The sequence below is a fragment of the Tenrec ecaudatus genome, chromosome 2 (assembly GCF_050624435.1).
Source record: "Tenrec ecaudatus isolate mTenEca1 chromosome 2, mTenEca1.hap1, whole genome shotgun sequence".
In the NCBI taxonomy this organism is placed as follows: Eukaryota; Metazoa; Chordata; class Mammalia; order Afrosoricida; family Tenrecidae; genus Tenrec; species Tenrec ecaudatus.
The window spans coordinates 155,312,008-155,334,111 of NC_134531.1; the positions used below are offsets into that span (position 1 = coordinate 155,312,008).

The following is a 22,104-nucleotide window of genomic DNA, read 5'->3' on the forward strand; positions in this document are numbered from 1 at the left end:
CTGTTTATGAAAATGACACATCCCAGAGCTCAGTTACGAGTGCTTACTCTGTACCCTTACACCGGCCAGGTGTGTTATTATGGACCTCATTTCAGTCAATCCCCCATCCACAGAGATGAAAGAGATGGTCACTATTCATATTAATCAGATTAGAAAACTGAGGCTCAGGGCCTCCAAACAACTTGGCCAGCCAACTGCTCAGAGGTAATAAGTGGAAAAGTTGGCATTTGGGTGATGGGCTTTCCTGACTCCTGGCACTTTACGCCAATCAGTCCACTATATTAAAGAGACTTCTAGAGACTTCGTTTCCTGTCTCAGCCCACTTTATTTGCAGTTTCAATGTCCTCAGTAATAAGTCAATGTTGTTATCTTCTCTGGGGGAAAAAAATCAGATAACAACATGGGTCCAACAATGTGTAGTGTACCGAAAATGCTAAAGAGAGAATCAATGGGTTTTATAAACCTCCAGAGATTACACAAAAATTGTGGATTTTTTAGTCAAGAGCTACTATTTTCTTTTTCTAGCTTCTGGATTACTCCTCTCTGGACAGAATTCCCATTCATCGTCCGGCCCAAAGCCCTCCCTCCAGAACCCCAATGTAAAATGAACACATGGACCCTTTGAAGTTACAGATATTCCAAGTCGAAAATCCCCTGGGCTGAGTTGAGGGAAGACAGCAGGGAAGAAGTGCAGTATAACACTACTCTGAAAATTCCATGCCATGGGTAAATTGTGGGGCTTTGTTCGGGTTGGGCTGCTCAGCACAAGGTCGGCAGTTTGAAACCACCAGGTGTGGCTTTCTACTCCTGCACAGAGCTGCCGTTTCTGAAACCCCGCAGGAGCAGTCTGCCCTGTCCTGCAGGGTCATTGTGCACCGGAATCAACCTGACGGCAGTGACTTTGCTATTGCTGTTTGGGTTTTAACTTAAAATCACGGATGCTTTCCGTGAACGAGACACACTGGACACTGTTCTAGAAGCTGGGGATGAAATGATGACCAAACCACAGGCGCTCTTCCCTTCTGTGAAACGGGAGCCACAGACATATCTTATAGGCCCTAGGTAATTGTTTTTACAAAACTGCTTTAACTTACTACTGCTTAGAAATAATAGAAGATTTCGCATGCCTGGTCTCATCTCCAGTTCCTTTAAAAAAACAAACACACTGAATATTTGGCAATGCTGATCTGGCATTTCTAGATGCCAGGGGCATGATGAGCTGAATAGCAGTTGGGGCCGCCCCACCCCCAGGCTCCACCTAACCTCACCAGCTCTTCCCTCTGCCTCAGGTATCCCCATCCCCCCCTTGCCACCTCACTCAACAACCCCTTGTCAGGCCTCCATTGGCTTATGGGTGCTTGTGGCTCTAGCATAAAAGGGAAACAAGAACAAGTGAAGTGTCTTGGGCCTTGCCTTAAAAAGTCAAAGCACAGCAAGGAAAAGTGAGACACACACACCACCAGCACCACCACCACCACCATATCCCCCCCACCAAAAAATTGCGGCCTGTAGTCATCTTCCAGGTCTGAAACTGAATCCATCACCCCTGTTAGAAGAATCAACCATGTATGATTATGATGAACTTTGTCTGCGGCCTTTATCTACGGACAGAGGCCAGAGGGTTAAGAAACGAGAAAGAATGCAACCGGCAACACTGCGAGAGAAAGTGGGATATAAGGAATGGGACATGAGCGGAGTGGAATGGTTGGGATGAAATAAAACGTGCATGAATTGTTGAATGTAAAACCGATGCTCTGCTCTGTAAGCCTTCACCGAATTCACAACCAGACCTTTAAACCAAACCCCAAAAAGATACAGTGGGGAGCTGCCAAGGGCGAAGCACAGAAACTCTGAGACCCCACGTACCCCCTTTGGGGGACTGTCTGTCCCTCCCCTGTCCCAGCCCAGCAAGGATGCCTGTAAAGGGTGTGTCAGGAGACCTGGGTCCGCCCATCCCTTGCTGTGCTGCTCTGGACAAGTCATTCAGGTTCCCTGTGCCTCAGTTCCTCCTGGAGTGGAGAGATGAAATCTCCAAGTCCAGAACCCATACAGGGGAATCTGGCGCGATGGAAATATTTGTGAATAAAGCCCCCCTCTCTCCGAATCGCCCACGTCTGGAAGGAAAGAGTTGCCTTTTCCCATGGAACATCTGCAGGCTTGCACCTGACACCCCCTTCTCTGTCGCCGCCCCCAGGTCTCTGGGCGGGTGCAGAGCTGGGCGGGGAGTAGGGACTTCGGGGGCGCGGGCACTGGGCCCAGGAAGTTTCAGTCTGTGTGCAGCCAGAGACCAGCTCTGCCCGGACAGCGCACCCGGCGGCTGGCTAAGAGCCCGGGGCCGCCGTCTCCGCCCCCCCCCTGCGCCCGCCGGCCGCGTCCGCCCCGGCTGGCGACGCAGGGACCCCAGGGGCCTGCCTCTGGGCCGCCCGACTGCCGGGCGCTGCAGGGAGCGCCGGGGACGCCGCCAGCTGCGACGCCGCTCTCCCCGCCGCCTCCTCCGTGGGAGCCGGTGCCCGACTCCTCTGGGCGCGGTCCGCAGCCCTGGAGCCCGTGGTCCGCCCCGCAGCCGCAGCCGCAGCCACAGGTGGCCGCCCGCTAGTGTGGCGCGCGCGCGGCACCCCGCGCTCCGGTCTTCCTGGCGCAGGGCAGGTAGGTACCTTTCACTGCTCTGTCCTTATTGCTGGGACTCCGGTTAGTCCCCGCTCCCGGGGGAAACATCAGCCTAAGCTGTTAGGGGACGTGAAGAACCACGGTTTCTGAGAGTGATGGTCTCTCTCTCTTGGAACAAAAGACGTGTGTGATCAGGGTATTGGTGGCGAAGGAAGAAGTTAGAAGGGAAAAGGAACCAGAGACAAAGGCGGTAAGTGGATCAGGATAACTCACCACAGTCAGATGTGGGGAGGGACCGCGCTCCTTCCCCAGCGTCAGGAAACGCAGACCCAGACCCAGCTAACAGATATTTACTGGTCTAGATAAGTGTGTGGAAATGTTTCCGATTGTTTCTCCCATTTGGCTTTTAAAGAAGCAAAAGCTGTCTTTTGGTTGGCTTCAACAGTTCGAGACCACCAGCTGCTCGGAGAGGGAAAAGTGGGGCTTGCTTCTGCAGTGGAGTCTAGAGATGCACGGGGTCACTGCAAGTTCTCGGGTTTTGGTTTTCATCTCCAGTAGGATTTTCCCTCCTCAAAGCTGAATACTTTCAGCATTTTTACACAAATAAATAAAATGTGGGCTCTTCACATCATAGATTGTTTATAGTAAGTAACAAGCAGGGATGAGAGTGGTGGGGATCAGAGCCAGCAGGAATAGATCTCAAAAGTATACGGATCCGTGGCAGTCTCCCTCACTGCCATCAAGTCGATTCTGACTCATAGGGACCCTGCAGGACGGAGAGGCACTACCCAGGTGGGTTTCCCAGACAGAAGCTCCTTATGGGAGTTGAAAGTCTCTTCTTTGTCCCAATGAGTAGTTGGTGGATTCAAACTGCAGACCTTGAGGTTGGCCACCCAGTGTGTAACCCACTACGCCACAAAGAGATGAAAAAATGTACCTCTACTAAAATACTTATGTGTACAACAATAATAAACAGACTGTAAATCATATACAAGATTCATGTTTGTGGCTCTCTTGGGGAGGTATGAATGAATACTTTAGTATGAGGGTTAACTGGAAATAATGTTTACCTATAAATAATATGCAAAAGTAAAACAAACAAGCAATTGGTAACAGAGACAGTTAATAATGTATTTGTCCTGACATTTGCTGCATTTTCTCACGTTTCCAAGTTAAGAAGTTGTTTTTCAAATGCAAGCAGGATCCTATCCCGGTGAGGACAAAGGATCAGAGGTCACAACTGAATTGCATCACCCATAATGCTCTTCAGTGCTTGACATGACACCTCTAAAGCCGGGGAGCCTGGGCTACTGGGAAAAACTTCACCTGTAACCAGCCGCTGGAAGTATTCGCCAGAGATCAGATCAATCAGTATTCAGGAACTGATTTACTATTGATAATCTGATTACCGACCAAGTTACAGTAGCATCTAAAAACTCCCTGTTGCCTGAAAGATGGATTTTTCTCTCTTGTGTCCTGTGGTTGTAATTCTCATATCATGTCTCTCCTCTTTTTCTGGCAAAATTAAGCTTAAGAAACTGCAGGCTACCAACTGCAGACAAGGTGGTTGGCCAAGATACAGTTTGGTGGGAGAAAGCCATTGAGTAGAATGCGGTATGAAATTGTCTATCAGCTGTCACTGAGTGGACTTTGGCACATGGTGACCCAATGGATGCCCTTGTAGAACTGCGCTTCCGTGGGGCTCTCAATAGCTCAGTTTCCCAAAGTAAACAGGTGGACTTTAATCATAAAGTCTCACTTTACAGACTCCGACTCCTACACTTTCAATTTGTTGCTGAGCACATAAACTGTCTGCACGGCCCAGGCCTTCCCTGTCGTTCTCCTGACTCCCATTGAGCAGACGAACAGGCTGCTTTCCTGCGCAAGGACGGTTGTGTTCTTTCTGGATACGAGGCATGGCCTCTGATGTGGTTACCTACTAGGAAGGAAAAGAGAAAGACAGTTCTAACGGGGATTGTTGTGTAGTAGATGGAGGGAGGCGATAATAAAGCACCAGTCAAGGTGTCCACCCTCAACAAGTAATTGAAAGGTGGCAGTTTGAACCCACCCAGATGTGTCTTGGGAGCGAGGCCTGAGGGGCTGTCCCTGAAAGGGAGACAGAGTGGAAAATAAGAGCCACAACAGCCTCGCTGTGCCTCCAAACTAACCCACCAACCAACAAAAAGAGCTTGCTAGTTTCCACTGCTAAAAATCTCTATCTTTGAGGAGCAAAATGGTCTGGAATGGGAATGGTGATGACATTTCTTTCTTTCAGGTCTGACAACTGGCAAGGTCAATGGTTGGTACAGCCATTGTCCCAGGAAGACAGGGTGTTTGAGAAAAACCCGAGAGGTGAAGAAAATCACAAGCAGAATTGGGGTGTAGTGTGAAAGCTAGCTGTACCTCAGGTTTAATGCAGAAATAATGACAATTCCTTAAAATCTATGTTCTCTTGGCAACCCGTCCTTTCTTTCAGATGCCATCCTCGATTAGCCCTTACTGGTTCTGAATTCTAAATGCAATAATCAAATGCAAAGAGAATTCTATTTCCTTTTTCTAAAACCACAAACAACTCCACAGTTGCTGTCAAGTCATTTCCTACTCCTGGTGACCCTGAGGTCTTGGGGTCAGCCTTCCTCATAGGAATTCTCCAAGCTGTGACCCTCTGGAAGCAGATCGCCCAGCTTTCTTCTAACGGCGCTCCTGGGTGGGTTCCAATTGCCAACCTTCTGGAGGGTTGTCACTCACTTAACTAAATTGAACTACCTTGCCACTCTACTTCTTTCTGGGCCAAGAGAAATTACAAAGGTTGTGGGGCAGTAGTTTCTTTCAAACTCCCTTTCATCTAAAGAGTTCTGTTTTCCTGCATGCCGGTCAGAACTTCCCTCTGACTACCTGTAACCACCTGCTCCATGCCCACAGCCCCCCACCCCACTCCTACCTCTTAATTGGGTACTTCCTAATTGCTCACTCTCTATTTGCTTTCTATTTAATGATTCCTTTTAAAATCCATAAGGCACTTTGCCAACAGTTTGCTTTTAGTATGAAAAGTAGCATTGCCTTAATGAGTCTGCTTTCCAAGGGAAGGCTTTGCTTACATTTTCCTAATGGGGAAATGCACTTTTCTTCTCGACTTGCTTAGGGGCTTCTCTGGTTCACTTTTCAGTTATTTATTCTTAGCCCAAGGTAAGGACACTTTCTTTTTCTCCAACTCTACCTCTGCTCTGTTGCCTTTACATGTAACAAGTCTAAGAGGAAATCGAGCAACACGTGCTAAGCTGGAAAATAATTTGTGACAAGAAATGCAGCTATTATTAAAATAGCAGCAGCGAGGGAGTGTGATTGTTTAAAACTGTTTGTGTTGAACTGCTTAGCTGAGAGATGGCAGTTTGAATCCACCCTGAGGCATCTCAGAAGACACCTGTTAATCTGCTTCCAAAACCTTGAGAACCCTTTGGAGCACAGTTCTACTCTGATAGATGGAGGACCACCAAGAGTTGAAATGACCTTGACAAGAACTTGAAGAAGCCAAAGCATAGAAAACAAGTTGATGAGAAATCTTTAGAACAAAAAGCAGCAGCAGTAAACACTTATTGTTTGTTGTGCAAATCACCTTGCATGCCCAGTCCGCATTATCTCGGTCTCCAGTTCTATTTGTCCCTAAAAGCATGAGATTTGCTATGGACAAAGGGGTTTAAAAGACATATATTATTGATATAGTAATATCTGGATCATAACCTGTTTTTGAGGTAGATTTGAAGATTGGGCCAAGGCTTGTGTCTCCACTTGGCACCAATCACAAATCTGAGAGCAATTATTTCTTATAGCAAGGGCTGGATTGAGCAGGTCTCCAATGCCTTTACTTAGCTCTGCTGTCTCAGATGTGATTGCCTTCACTCACTTGCACTACCCGCTACTGTAGGTGGCACCTGAGTGGGGAACCCTAGCATGCTGTTGGGTGCCACTGAGTTCAGTCCGATTTGGAGCAATTTTGCGTACAGCAAAGATTCCGGTGCGCTCTTCACAGCCATTGCTGTGTTTGAGTTCATGGTTGCAGTACCGTGTCAGTTCAGCTCACCAAGGGCTGTAGTCTTTTTCACGGACACGCTACCAGCCACGATGTCCTTCAGTGACTGTTTCCTTCTGGTCACCGTTCAAAGTACATCAGACCAAGTATACGTTCAGGACAGACATGCTTGCTCTTCTGGCAATAAATATGTTAATTTCTGTGAGCCAGCACCATAGTTCAAAGGGATCGACTCCTCTGTGGTCTTTCACATGTCTGTACAGCTTTCACATGTCTGCACAGCGATTGAACCCGCCATGGTTTGAGTAGGTGCACTTGAGTTCTCAGAGTGACATCTTGGCTGCTTAGCACTTTGAAGGGATCTCTTTCAGCAGATCTTCCAAAGCAATACTTCTCATTTGATTTCTTGACTTCTGCTTCTATGGGCATTATCTATTATAAATAAAATGAAATCTTGGCAACTTCCATCTTTTCTCCATTTATAATGATGTTGATTATTGGTCCAATTGTGATAATTAAAAAAATGTTGCGGTATAATCAGAAGCCATAGCCTTGGGTCGTCATCAGCAAGCGCTTCAAGTCCTCTTCAGTTTCAGCAAGCAAGGTTGTGTCGTTTGCATATTTCAGGCTTTTAATAATTTTTCAGGATTCTTCCGAGTTTGCTGCTGCATTCTTCCTCGTTAATGTAGGCACTCTAACTATTTGCTTGGCATACCGCTTTGCTTAGTGTGGTAAAAGGACACGGCCCTGACACTTAGCTCTCATGATTTAAGTCATACAGTGTCCCCTTGGGCTGTTCCAATAGCTGTGTCTTGGTGTGCATATAGCTTCTTCATGAACACAGTAAGGTTTTCTAAATTATTAATAAATCATTTTATTGGGGGCTCTAACAGCTCTTATAACAACCCAGACATCAATTGCATCAAACACATTTGTGCATATGTTGTAATCATCATTTTCTTTCTGTTCGAGCCCTTGGCATTGGCTCCTAATTCTCCCCTCCCTCCCCGACGCTCCCACCCTATGAACTACTGATAAATTATAAATGATTGTTATTTTCATATCTTATGCCATCTGCCCTCATACTACAATAAGTTTTCTGGGATTCCCGTTCTTCACAGTGCTGTTCTTCTTTTTTTTAATGACCTACACAGTGAGATACCTTTGCATAGTTCACAGGGAAGCATCTTTCTGGGACACTCTGGTTTCATCCAAGATCCTCCTGAAATCAGCAATAGTACATCTCCTTCCAGTCCTTCTGAATATTTCTTGAATTTAAGGCAGTTCCCTGTGGATATACTGTACTGATGTAAATTCTTTTTTTCCCAATGTTCTTTGGGTAAATTTTATTTGTGTGTGATATTAATCATATTGTTTGATATTTACTGCATTATTTTGGATGATCTTTCTTTGGAAGAGGCACAAATGGAATAGGCATCTCTTCCAGTCAATTAGGCTGGTAGCTATTTTCCAATTTTCTTGGTATAGAGTGCTTTCAGTGATAAATCAGAAAACATTTCAGTTGGTGGGCCAGCGACTTATATAGTTTTCTTTCTAACGTGTTCAGTACATCTTGGACTTCTTCCTTCAAGACTCTCAGCCCTTGGTCATATACTACTTCCTGAGATGGTTGCACAATGTCCAATTCTTTTTGGTATAGTGACTGTGTATTCCTCCACCTTCTCCTTCCCCCACTCCCCCAACAGTTTTATTGGCCCATAATTTACATATCATAGAACTGAATAGTCCAATAGTTCAAGCATATCAGGGAAACTGTACAATCACCACATCCATCCTAAGGCCTTCCCTACCCCACCCCTCCAAAGTGAGCTGTTCCATCACAATCAGCTCCAGTGCCCCCTCCCCGCTCCCACCTTCATCATTTACTCCCCAACTTCCCTTCCCCTCCCTCTTGCCTCTCCCCCTCCCTTATATTCCCTATAACACCTTGTATCAATTATTATCATTGTACACCCACTTCTCCTGCGCTTCACAGCTGGGAAACCACACAGGAAACAATGAAAAACAAATCACACTAAGGTGGTAAGGATAAGATGACATTAGCATAAAGGCAAACATACAAATAATAATCTGTGAGCTGGAGAACAGCCCCATCAGCATTCAAGACGCCAGGGAAGAAGTTTTGTCATGGAACTTCTGTGGGTCGCCCCCTTTGGGGGTTCAAACTACCATTTCACAGGGGTCACCCAATTCACAACAGTAGCAAAGTGACAGTTATGAAGTAGTGACTAAAATAATTTTATGGTTGTGGGGGGGGTCACCACAACATGAGCAACTGTATTAAAGGGTCACGGCATTAGAAGGTTGAGAACCACTGTTCTAAGAGATACTTGCCCCCAAATTCAGGACATGTCTATGGGAGGTCACCTGGCCAAATATCAAGTTCTATCCAGTCTCTACTCAAGGTTCCAAAGGTCTGTGCCTGCTAGGAGGGCTGTTTGGGACTCTTGCCTTTGACTGTGACAGATCTGCCAGCGGCTCCCTCGAAGTACACATGCTGCAGATGGGTGTGAGCCTCCCACTGTCCTCCATAGCGTTCTACATTTGGGGATTTATGATTTTAGCTATGACACTTTTTGCTTCACCATATGTGACTTTTTTGATTGTCATCATTGGATCACACTAGCTGGCGTGCTTCTTCTTTGTGGCATCAGTTGATTCCTAACTTAGAAGGCTGCCTGTTTGAATACAAGCCCTCAAGGCCCCAGTAAATATTCTGATTGATAGTCAGGCACCATCTACGTTCTTCACCACGCTTTGCTGCAGCACCCTTATCGTCAGTGATCATTTCATGAAGGTGAGCCTTGAGCAGAGCCGTGATGTTCTTAAGTTGTGCGCCCAGAACTCCATCCTGGATCTATGCATTTTTTATTATGAATTTGCTGTAGCGTGGGCTTTAATACATGTCATATCACTCTGTAGTTCAACCATAGCAAACATAATTGTATCATTACTTCCATAATCGTCTCTGAACATGTTTTTCCTTCTTGGTGTTCCTTCTTATCTTCTTTTGATACTTCTTGCATGGTTCGATTTTATACCCATTGAATCCTCCGTATTTCAACTTGAGGGCTTTATTTTTTTCGTTAGTTCATTCAGCTTAATAAATTCTGAGGGTATTCTTCCCTTTTGATTTCTAACACCATGCAGTACCCGTGTAATCACCTTCGCCAGCCGCCTTCTGAAGCTTCTCTTTTACGCCATTTATTTCATTCTTGTTGGCCATTCTATGCTCAAGAGCAATTTTCCATCTTTTCGGACATCCATTTTAGTCTTTTCTTTCTTCCTTCTATGGATAACCTTTGATTTTCTTGTATGATGCCCTTGATATCATCTCATAACTTGTTTGACTTTTAGTCATTTGTGGCCAGTGTGTCAATTCTGTTGGTGAGATGTTGAGAAAATGTGCTTCCAGGGGATAGGTCTTTAGTCTGTAAAATTCTATGTTGTGGTTTCATAACCATCAAGTTCAGTCTTGCTCATAACCACCCATGCACGATGGAAGGGAGCCACTTCTTGGTCTTGAACCATCCTCTCGGTGGTTCGCTTTGATCCTGTTCTTGTGCCACTGTGTCAATCCAGCTCCTTGAAGGCCTGTCTCTTTTTTTGCTAATTTCCCACTTTACCAAGTCTGATGTCCTTTTCCAAGGACCGATCCCTTCTGATAACATGTCCAATGTACATGAGGGGAAATCTCCCCATCCGAGCTACTATTTCCCTCATTTTAGAATTGAGAGGCCAAGTCACTGACCTCACAAATAGGTCACTAATATCAATTTTAGACATACTGCCTCCTTTACCAATTTTAGGAAATTGAAATTCTTTACTGTTGTGTTTCATAAATAAAAATAGATAACATACACACCAACCTTTTTTCAAAAAAAACTTTTTAGCTCTTATATATATCATTTAAATGAAACTTCATTGTGGCCAATAAGGCTATGAAAATGCTTTGCATATTGTGTATTAAATGATATTTAGCTACCTTTTAAATAAGTATAATTAGTCCTCAAAAGAGAAACACTAAAGCGAACCACATCTAGAAGAATTCTATAAATTGCTGATGTCCAAACTCAGACCTTAATCCTTCTTGAAAAGGGGGAAAGAGATAGGAAATACATTTTTTATGATTAAACTGGTTGGTTACACACCAGAAAAAAAGTTGAAAATTATGTTTTCTCATACTACACAGATGTACAATATTACTTTAATTTTATAGTTATTAAAGTACTGTTAACCATATTTTCAACTTTTCTTCATACCAGAAAAATATTTTGCTTTCCCCATACTTTATAAGCCCATGTCTTCAGTTGATAAAGCCATGTAGTGGATTTTTTCACTATATGAGGTTCTTTTATCTCTGAAATTAAACTTTTTTAAGCACAAAATTTTCCATGACAGTAGCGAATATTAGTTTATACTATTTTGGTTACTGTCTGTATTGAAGATATTTAGGGTACACCGTGATATATGCAAAAGGTTTTTTGTTTTTTTTCTCCTAGATACCTAACTTATGCACTGGGATCTCTTTTGCAGGGCAATGAGTGCTCCTGCCAGAATAATGTAACGGGACGTCCTAGTCTGGGGAGCCTTGACCATGGGAGCCAGCACTTCCAGCAAATCGCCAGTGTTCGATGAAAATGAGGACGGTAAGAAACAGAATTTTGCAAATTCAAATATAAGCTGCTTCTTGTTCCATTGGTTGATTCCAAGCACAGTATCTAGGGTCTTCAAGGGACAAGGCAGAGCTTCAAGAGAAGTCCGAAGAACATGAGTTTAACCTTCCATTTTCTGGAGAACCTCGGGTAGTTTTCATACACATGACTGATACCAATGTCCTGTTTTAAAAGGGAGCACTTGTGCACGTGGTGGCCAGACATTTTCAAAAGCAAACAATTTGTTCTCTCTGCTGTTACCTGGACAAGTGAGGCTGCCCTAGTGCTAATGGTCACACTAAATTTATTGTAACCATCACATTGCAATAAAATGTTAATATTCAAAGGAAAAGAGTAGGGTGCTTCTGAGTTTCCAACTGCCGCACTCTATGGGTCCCAACACATTCCACTATGTCATTCCTGGGTTCAGGAATCAGGAGAAAGGGGACACCAGGGCAAGGTTCAGCAAGAACATCAGTCCTGGATGTTTTCTTCATTCCACAAGCTGTAGTTGGGTAGGTGCCTCCCACGCCATGTTTCCTTCTTTTAGTGGGGTGTGCGACAAATCTTGTCTATGGACAAAGTGCTGGCCACTGAAGGCTGTCTGGAAGTAGCACTGGGATGCTATCGAGTAAGGTGCACTGGCCTCCCAGAGGGAGCTCGCAGAATCCCATCTCGGTTGTTCTGCTAACTGGACCAAAGAGGAAAGGATGCTGAGATGAAAATCCGGTGGGCTAAGCAAGAGACCCACTGCTGACTGCCTGTGTGGAGGGAGAAAATTAAGTTTTTAATCCACCTTCAATTTCCTCATTAACACCAGGACAGGAGAAAAGGACCTAGAAGCTTTCTCCCAATTCAAAGTGAGCTGCTCCAATCACTTTTGAAAATACGAATTTGTTTCCAAATCAACAAATTTAGAATGCGACTTGGTTGCTGGATGAGAAACTACAAATAGCAGTGCCTTGAAGCAAGATGGGAAGGTGTTTCTTTCTCACCTAACAATCTGGGCAAAAGCAATCCGGCTGATAAAGGTGGCAACGAGGGACGAGGGACTGGCTCAGGCTGGCTTGCTTCTTTGCTTTGCTTTTTTTTTTCTTAGCTAGAGTTGGTCCTCATCCTCTTGACACAGGCTGGTGACTCTCCGTGGGAAAGCGGAAGTAGCATCATTCCACAGAAGAACATAACCTGGGTGTTTCTTATTATTCCTTCACGCAGCACAGGCTCTGTGATTTTGTTGGTCATCGTGTGCACTTATGCTCCTTTTTAAATGGAGAGGTTTTGCATTATTATAAAAGAAGGGGAGAATTTTCAGCATGTCACGGTTGGTGGGACAATAAGAAACCTGAGGCAGGTTTGGAATCTCTGCAATGTGGAGATAGTTTTAAAAATGAAATACAAGTATTTGACTAATCCAGGAGGATGCCCTGTTCTCAATGAGTCACAGCCCTGCTCTCAAATAGTCACAATGAACTCAGAGGTCCAACCCTACAACTTATGCAAAGAATCCTGAAACTACATCTACGCTTCACTTCCCGACTCTCTTCTTACCTGGCATTGTGCACTTATAGCAGTTAAGCGATTTAATGACCTCCATTTCTCGGTGATGAGGGCTGAGAGGTGCAAGGTGAGAGCAGTGCGGCCAAGATGGCTAAGGTTATGCTTCCAGTTGGCTGTGCCATGATTCTTAGGTATTGACAGTTACATGATGATATAAATTGGTAGTTACCTAATAATTGTAGTCATCCTCCCATTTTCTTATAATGCAATGATCGCTGGAACTAGTCATGTAGATAAGTGAGGAGTGGGTACATATACTTGGGAAATGGTCTTAAGGAAGCTATTTATTTCCATTACTATGTTTTGCTTTGAATTACTTTATCAAGTACAAACAGCAAGGATCTAGGTACCGATGGTGGTACTTGATTTTTTTTCTTCTTTAATATGGAAAGTCAAATGGGTTAGCTTTTTCCTTTGTTTGGTTCATTTCATTCCCTAGGAATTCAGAGCTAATGTGCATAAAGGAAGACCTAGTGGGATGAGGCTGGTGCTTAGAGGACAGCAATGGAAAGAGAGGCCAGCTTCCTGATTCTCATTTTCTAGAGGCATATGCCTTCTTAGGGTGTTGATTCTGACTCAGGGAAACACTTTGTACGTCATGTAGAACTGACTTCATACAAATTTCAAGATTGTAAAAGAAGCCTGGCTTCTGAGCCACCTCTCTAGAGGTTCAATCCACCAAACTCCCAGCTTGTAGACACATTACTACCCATTTGCTGCACCTAGAAATCCCTTTTATGGTATTAAAAAGCCTTGTAATGAGAAGACACAGAAAAACCTAAAACAGCCTCGATTCAGCTAGTCTTCTTAAGGAAGCCACACATCCAAGGGATTTTGACAAGTGGGAACTAAGGTATCCTTTTACAGACTCCATAAAAACCAGATTAGGGAATTAAGCATAAAGACCAAGCAAATTTTTCTGAACACCTCTATGCCTTCATCTTTTGGCTAATCATACTCTCCGCCAAATGAGATGAGCAACAGTAGTATTCAACAAGGAAGAATTCAGCAGAGCAAATTCTGGTCTTTCCCAGAGAGGTTGTTCTCTGAGTCCATTGACGTACAGTTTGCAAGGCAGCAGGAGGCAGACAGGCAAGTTCATCTACAATGAGCCAGTCATTGTGTTCACACCAGGACTAGAGTGGTGAACACTATAACCCTTGTGGAGTTCACCTCCTAATGTAAGGCACACAGTGAGCATCACATAAATGCATAAACCTGATCATTTCAGATTGTGTTAAAATACCATCTAGGGAATGAATCTGGTCTTGGGAGAGTGATTAGAAGGAGGTCTCTTTAGACGGAGTATGAGTTTCTTTTTTTTTTTCTGAGCAAGAACTTGAACAGACCCTGGAGGAGACAGCTATGCAAAAGCATGAGAAGAAGGGGAAAAAAACAATCACAAGTCCAAATAGTGACAAAATTCTGAATGGGATATTGCCTCTATTATAACATTATCTGATGAGTATAAGTTTACAAAAGAACTGTATTTCCTTGCTATATTCTTTGATTACAAGATCGTTGAGCGTTTATTTATTTATTTTGGAGGGGGGTGAATTTTGTGCATGGAAAAGACAAATCCCAGTTCACTGACACCAACTATCTGGGGAATCAAATTCTACTTTTCTGAGATTTCTATTCTGATACTAATTGCACACGTAGCTGGTCTTAACCAAGCCAATGTAGGTCAGACCTCACAAGTTAAAGGGGACAGCCCCCCCCCTTTCAAGTCTTCCCAGGACCTCAGACACCAACTGCGAGCCTGGTCTCCACATGACACCATCACATCTGACCTGCTAGCTACAAATTTGTTTTTTTCTGGCTGCCCATTGACATTGTCAGCTGTAAGCTGAGGGGTTCCCCAGAGGCCCTCTCATTTCCAACCGGCGGGATTCCACTTAATTTAGACAAACAGGGATACACAGAGCTTTAACAAAGTGCGACACAGCAGACGATTAGAGCTTGCTGAGAGCAGAAAAGATACAAGTGAAGAGACTTATATGGTGAAGTCCAGGGGGGTTTCCAGTGCTGTGCTTCCATATCCATAAAAGGGATATGGCATCCTCTTACCAGCAGCAATGTCTTGCCAAACAGGAAGCCTATGGAGCATCCATGGCCAAAGCGTTTATTCAGATCACACTATGGAATTCAAACCCCATCCCTTGTCTCCTGAGTTATGTTCATGGGTTGATATACAAAGACTGTTACCTAGTCTGGCCAAACAGCTCCCCATTCTTCATTTCAATTTTCCCTTCTCTGGAATAATCTATGTGTTTCGGTGTGGTCTTGATCCCTTGTCAAAGATACTTTAATCATGAAGATAGGGGTGGGAAGGAGTCACACATTTTAGAGGTTTTCTTGCAGAAACCAAGGTCAAGGATCAAATCATTTGAGTAAACTTACATTCTTTACCCTACAGTATGCCATTCTATTGATTTAACTTTTTAAATTTAAAGTAATAATCCTATAACTTCTATCAAGTTTATTTGGCTCCTTGCACAGTTCTAAATTGAGCACATGGTAATATTTTATTTGAGTGCTTTGAAGCTTTTTACCAAGGAAAATGAATGATTGAACAAAGAATATGCATTACTGTATCATTTTTACTGTTTTTTGTTTATAATCAAATTGAGTCAGAATCTAGACTTGTAAAGTAAGCCAATTTAATTATTTTTAAAATATTGCTGAAAGGAATCCTATTGTGATGAAAAAGTACTTAATATTTCCTTCAAAGTTTTAATACTCCAAATTTACTGATTTAAGAAGAAATGTGATTTAGTTTTCCCAAGCAATAATTCATGATTACTTTCTCATGGAAAATATATTTGGATACACTTTGTAAGAAACTAAGCTAAGGCCGTAGGGGATGTGCTTTGATATGTACTCTTGACAGAACTCATCTTCACACCTTGTATCTCATCTTTAATCAATATCAGAGTAAGAACTATTACTTATTCTGTTCTTTAGTGGGGGGAATGTGAGGTTTGTGATGCTGTGAGCAGCATAAAATATACTTTATCTTCTGAAATGAGCATAATTTTGTGTAACTTGAGTGAGTACCACGCTTCATCAATACCCTAGTCAATGCAAGCTCCTGATGATTACATCGATGCAATTAGACTGAAAGAATGACAAATTTTACAGACCCCATGGATCCTGTATGAACACGATCTAAGGGAAAGTAAGCTATTGAGTACACAAAAACACAACCTCATCTGGTTTCTCTTCCATCTTCCCTAGAGTGATTATATTTTCATTTTAGGCAAAACCAAGAATGTTTTGGACTGAAAATCAATGAACTTTACTTTTTATGATTAAAAACCCCAAAGCTAATTATTATATTAATCTCACTTGTGCAACATAGTGGAAATGATCACACATATGCAATATATACATATTCTAAGAAATGACACACGAAGGAATCTTACATGTTCTGAAAGAAAGGAAATACAAATTACATTTGTTTAAATGCTCTTAACCATGTTAGAATTGAAATCTGTCATATGAACTCCCTTACATTTTTGTTCTTTGGTCTAATTTTTTTTGCTTGTTTGATTAAAGCAAACTGACATGTTAAACGTAGAAAAATTGAGGTTTTCAGGTGAGTTAGAAAAACAAATTCTCTACTGCATAAGAGAAAGTGGCCTTATTTGCCATTCAGTGTCTAGGTAACCAAAGAAGATCTTGCAATCATGCACCTTCCCAAGTCTTTCTAAACATATAGAAAGAGCTTATTAAAAAATAGCACACTGCCATGTGGTCAATTCTGTCTCCAAGCCATTCTCTGAGACAGGGTAGAGCTACCTAATCGAGTTTCCCACAGCACAAACCTTTACAGATACGGACTGCTTCATCTTTCCCCCCAAAGCCTGCTGGTGGGTTTGAACAGTCAACCTTTCTGTTAACAGTCCAAAAGAGACATGACCTCCTCTTGGAGTATTGTAGCTAGGAAAAGTGGGTTTAAGTCACAGAAAAAAGGCTCTCCAAAGAGTTCATCTGTGCTTTTAGTTTTCAGTCAGGATTCTAAAATGTTTGCATGATTCTTTGAGACTTGCTGAAAACCCCATGCTCTATGTTCATTTGCCAAGATTTGTCTCTAGGATATGTGATAGTTTCTAGCCCTCCTTCATCTTTTTCAGTGATAACGGCATTGTGGTCCTGCAGAAGGCTGGGCAAAGAAAATTGGCCACATATTTTCAATTCAAACGAAATAGATTACTTCATTGATTCCAGCAAAGAAGGACTTTGAAAAATCACCTTTGTTGTTTTAATAATGATGCATTCTTCACATATTTTTACTGATGGGATAACCAAATATATCTGAGACCTTTGTTCTGAAATGGAATAAAATCTTCTTACTTTCACTTATTATTTTGCATTAGAATGATTAAAAAGGGAAATGAAACATTCTCTAGCTAAAACTGGCTTCTTCAACAATTAAGTCACCTTGGACAACCTAAGAGTCAATAAGGCATTTGTCAGAATGCCAGGTCCACAGCTTACAGCAAAGAATAAAGGGACTGAAAGAGAAAGGAGAACAAACGGGAATGCCAAAAAAAAAAAATTAAATTTAGCTAGTGCTTCCAATGTATACGTTCCCTGAACAGTAAATTATGAATTCTTGTTGAGGAGAATGAAGATTCACTATCCCACTAGCAAAGTAAAGACCAAAAAGCCCCGCAATGTTCAAATCTCAGCATTCTGATATTTATTTTAACCTATTTCAGATGGAAGCCGTTTTCAGGGGGTGGGGATGGGTGGAGGATGTTTTAATATCTTGTGAAACACGCTGTGCTGTGGGTCAGTTTGGAAAGCCAAATGTCATGGTTATAGCTATAGCCATATCTATTTTATTAGAAACTTTGCTTCTCATCGATTTTTTTCAAAGTTTAAGAGCAACAAATGACTATATGTGAAATTTCTATGGCTGAAAAAAGGCTATGTTCCTTTGTTAGGTTTTCTTACTATAAATTCTTCCTATAACACAATCCACGTGTTGTCAGGCTAATCCGTAAACCACAGGCAACCCAGTTTAACTCTGAGATATTGGGCCTTTCATACTTCTCAAACCAAATTTGTAGTTTCTGCTAATACCGTTTACTCCAAATAAGGGTTCTATTTGGAGATAATTCATTATTTACTAATATAAACAATTATTATAAATCTTACAAAATTATTATAAACCATCTTAATCAGGAAGATTTTAGTTCAAGGACAATCTTATAAACTCTGAGTAAGTAGTTGCTAATTATTTAATATGCAGGCTATGTGATTCACAGCTGTAAGTATTTTTCATTTTTCTCTGGAAGGGAGGTGGGTGGAAAAAGGTAAATGTCTGTAAACCAAACACAATGTTCAAATAGTATGGCTGATACGCTAATGCTACCGTCTCCCATGAGCATAGGAGGCAAGGTGCTCAGGGGAACAGATAGCTTCTACTAGACAATTTCATCAGTTCAAACGTGACCAGGATGTCGCTCTTGTTGGAATAGATTGAACTGTGCAGAAAAGTGCCAATGTTTTTTACGTTAGCAACATCGTTTCTTCTCATTTTTTTTAATGCAGAGAACATATCTTTACATCCTTATATATAACGCTTAATCTTAAGGACAGAATAAAGCAGAAAATGACCTCAAATATACTTAGTAGAATATAATATTTGACAACTTGAGCCAGCCGGTATATGTGACCATGTTCTTTGGTGTTACCTGGTCTTCCATAAGTGGATTTAAACTAAGGTTTGAAAAGAAGTGGGGGATTTGGAGGACACAGAGGGTGGAGGTGGAATGTATATGAAGACAAGTAAAAAGGGATTGCTATGAGGACTCCAGTTGGCACATGCATAGGTTTATTGCAAACAAAATATGTTTAAACACGTTCTCACAATAATCGGATCGCTGTAAACAAATCCCCTCAGTAGCACAGTTGTCTTCATCTATGTAAAAGAGTGTGGTTGTGAGGGGATCTTTTGGGCTAATTAAATTCAATGCAGAGAGGTCACCTCAAAAGGCTACAGTAACTTTTTTGTTGTTGTTGTTTTGATTCCCAATGAATGATATCTTGATAGATTTTTCTCAGAGAACATAAGATGAGCATAGGGCATCATTAGGAAGAATTTTTAAGAAAATTGAAAAATTCATTGGTGAGTGTGTTAGTTTGGATTGACTAGAGAAACAAATTCATAGACACTCATGTGTATAAGAAAGAGCATTATGTACATGAGCAATTGAATATTGAGAAAACATCTCAGCCCAGTCTAGATCAAGTCCACAAGTTTGGTATTAGCCCATTTGTCCAATACGAACCTATAAATTCCTCTTCAAACTCATGAAACACATACAATGATGCCAAATGCAGGAAGATCACAGGCCAGTGGGTGGGAGGGCTTGTGGATCCAGTGGTGTTGTAAGCAGTTCAGCACTGGCAGGGGTCTTCACATGGCTTCTCCACCTCAGGGCACTAGTGTAGCTCCATGTGCCTTCTACAGAAATGTCTTACAGGGAGTGAGGAGAGAGAGAGAACCTCCTGCCTCCAAGGAGGAATAGAGGAGTTCCCAGAATCCTCAGGAGAAAGCCATGCTCACGTAGAGGCCTCATTGGCTATGACCTGATTGACCGGCTAGGCTCCACCCATGCACTCTTAACCTTCTCAACTTGCCAAAGGATTACATAACTACCACAGTGAAGAAAATGTTGCAACCAGGAAAGTTCCACCAAGGAACTTTTTTAGGTCACTAGAGTGTGCCTGCTTGTCACAGCATAGCAAGGTCTGTCCCACGGAAAACCTCATCTATCCTACATCCCAAATAGTTCTTGGTTTGACTTCTTTTTGTTCACCAAACTCAAAGAACAGTGAAAAGAAACACATTTTGTGTCCCATAAGAATGCCCACACTGTACTTTGACACTGTACAAATGGAAACTTGGGCGGGCTTAAAGAGATAAACACACCACCTGTAGAATGTGTACACTAAGGTAGATTCTACATCAAGAAAAATAAGTGTTGATATTTTTGGTTTAATAAAATTTCTATGGCTTAGTTAAATATGTGACAGAAAATCACTGATTTAGTTGGTAAGATGAAACTGAATCATGAGTTGACTAAAGTGAGCGAAGTCTCCAATATGCTCAATGGGTAAACTGAGGTTTTGTGTTGTGTAAGCCTGCTATTAATTCTATTTAGCAGTGGAAATAGCCCGAGGGCACCCTACATAATAGTATACTGATATTTTTCACCCAGTCCTCAAGTTAAACATGCAGTATGAGTAGACAAGAGACTGTAGAGTTGTGTTACATTGTTAGTATGGGCTGCTGAAAGACAAAATGACACCTCCATTAAGGCCATGGCGTCTATGTGTGTAAGAACCATTTCAGACGTAGAGAGAAAGCTCAAGACCATTGGAAGAAGAGCACAGTTGATATCTCTAGCTGAAGTGGCAGAGGCCGATACCAGAGGCACCAGAGACTGGCATGAGGGTTTTAGGAAAGAGCAAAGAAGCCAGGCTGAGACCAGCGGCCAAGTCAGAGAAGGAAGGGGACATAAAGATAGAGCAACAGCTAGGTTTTCTGGTCCATGTAGGTAGAGAGCAAGGGACACTGTGGTTTTGAACTTGAGGACTGGAGAGACAGTTGGCTGCTGACTGAGGAGAAGTGCTTCTGTGAACCCATGCCTCTGTCCTTACTGGTCCTGAACTGTGGTCTTCTACTGACTTCTCTTGTCAGTGTATTGTCTGTGAGGACTGTGTGGCCATTGCCTTTCATTACCAAACCAAAACCAATGGAAGTAGAGTGCCGTGGGGAGAATGGCTGGTGTCAGAACAGGGAAAAGAAGAGTGAGTGGTGAAGGCATGCCTGACCCCTGCAGTGGGTCAGCGATGGACCTCTCCAGACTATTGACTGCACATAACAACCCTAAGGAGAATTTGGAACTGAGGTTTTCTGCAGCTGTACATCCTTAGGAAGGCGGGTTGCCTAGTCTTTCTTCCGCAGAGCAGCTGGTGACTTTGAATCATGGACTTTATCACTTGGCCGCCCAACATTCAACTCTCGGTGCCACCAGGACTCTATTTTGTCTGTAGAATCTTTTAACAATGCAACACCAGATATGAATTATTTTTTCTTTACTTCTTGCAGCTTGAGAAATGCTGAGGGCATTGCTCCCTTTTGGTTTTCTAACCCTGTGCCTTTGTGAGTTTTACTACAATACTTCATATTGTCTTCACGAAACACCCTTTGAGATTTGCTGTTCAACTTTATTACCTCATCAATTCTTCCATTCAGATTAGCTTCTGTGTTCTAGAACAATGGTTCTCAACTGTCCTCATGCCGCAACCCTTTAATACAGTTCCTCATGTGTTAGTAACCCCTAACCATAAAATTATTTTCATGGCTACTTCATAACTGTCATTGTGCTACTGTTATGAATCGGGCGACCCTGTGAAGCTGCTCTAAAGGAAGGTTCAGAGTCTCTTCTGAGATTGCGTTTCTCCTTCCTTCCTTCCTTCCTTCCTTCCTTCCTTCTTTCCTTCCTTCCTTCTTTCCTTCCTTCCTTCCTTCTTTCCTTCCTTCCTTCCTTCCTTCCTTCCTTCTTTCCTTCCTTCTTTCCTTCCTTCCTTCTTGCCTTCCTTCCTTCCTTCTTGCCTTCCTTCCTTCCTTCTTGCCTTCCTTCCTTCCTTCTTTCCTTCCTTCCTTCTTTCCTTCCTTCCTTCCTTCCTTCCTTCCTTCTTTCCTTCCTTCCTTCCTTCCTTCTTTCCTTCCTTCTTTCCTTCCTTCCTTCTTTCCTTCCTTCTTTCCTTCCTTCCTTCTTTCCTTCCTTTCTTCTTTCCTTCCTTCCTTCCTTCTTTCCTTCCTTCCTTCCTTCCTTCTTTCCTTCCTTCCTTCCTTCCTTCTTTCCTTCCTTCCTTCCTTCCTTCCTTCCTTCCTTCTTTCCTTCCTTCCTTCCTTCCTTTTCTTTCTTTCTTGTGTTTTCAAAGACCTTGCTTTGCTCATGTATGATTTCCATGCCATTGTACAGATCAGTGGGTGTTTGTTTATTAGTATTTAATGCATTGAGGCAGCTTCTCAGTTCAGGTGGGATATATTCAAGGTAGATTTTTGGCTTTTGGAAACTTGCTCTTATTTTCTTTAGATGCAACTTGAACTTACATATGAGCAATTGACGGTATGAGCCACATTCAGCATCTGGCCTTGTTCCGACTGAGAACTTCTACATTGTCTCTTTCTACAGATGTAGTCAATTT

The 22,104-nt window shown here is 42.5% G+C and overlaps 1 protein-coding gene across 1 annotated transcript in view; it reads left to right on the plus strand.

Moving 5' to 3' along the window:
* The first annotated feature begins 2,286 nt into the window (after nt 1-2,286).
* STK32A (serine/threonine kinase 32A) overlaps nt 2,287-22,104 on the plus strand; it is a 195,118-nt gene continuing 175,300 nt past the window's right edge. The window contains exons 1-2 of the mRNA XM_075543150.1: nt 2,287-2,646; nt 11,192-11,304. Of these exons, the coding sequence (XP_075399265.1) occupies nt 11,253-11,304 (52 nt within the window). The 5' untranslated portion in view covers nt 2,287-2,646; nt 11,192-11,252. The remainder of the gene's footprint in view (nt 2,647-11,191; nt 11,305-22,104) is intronic.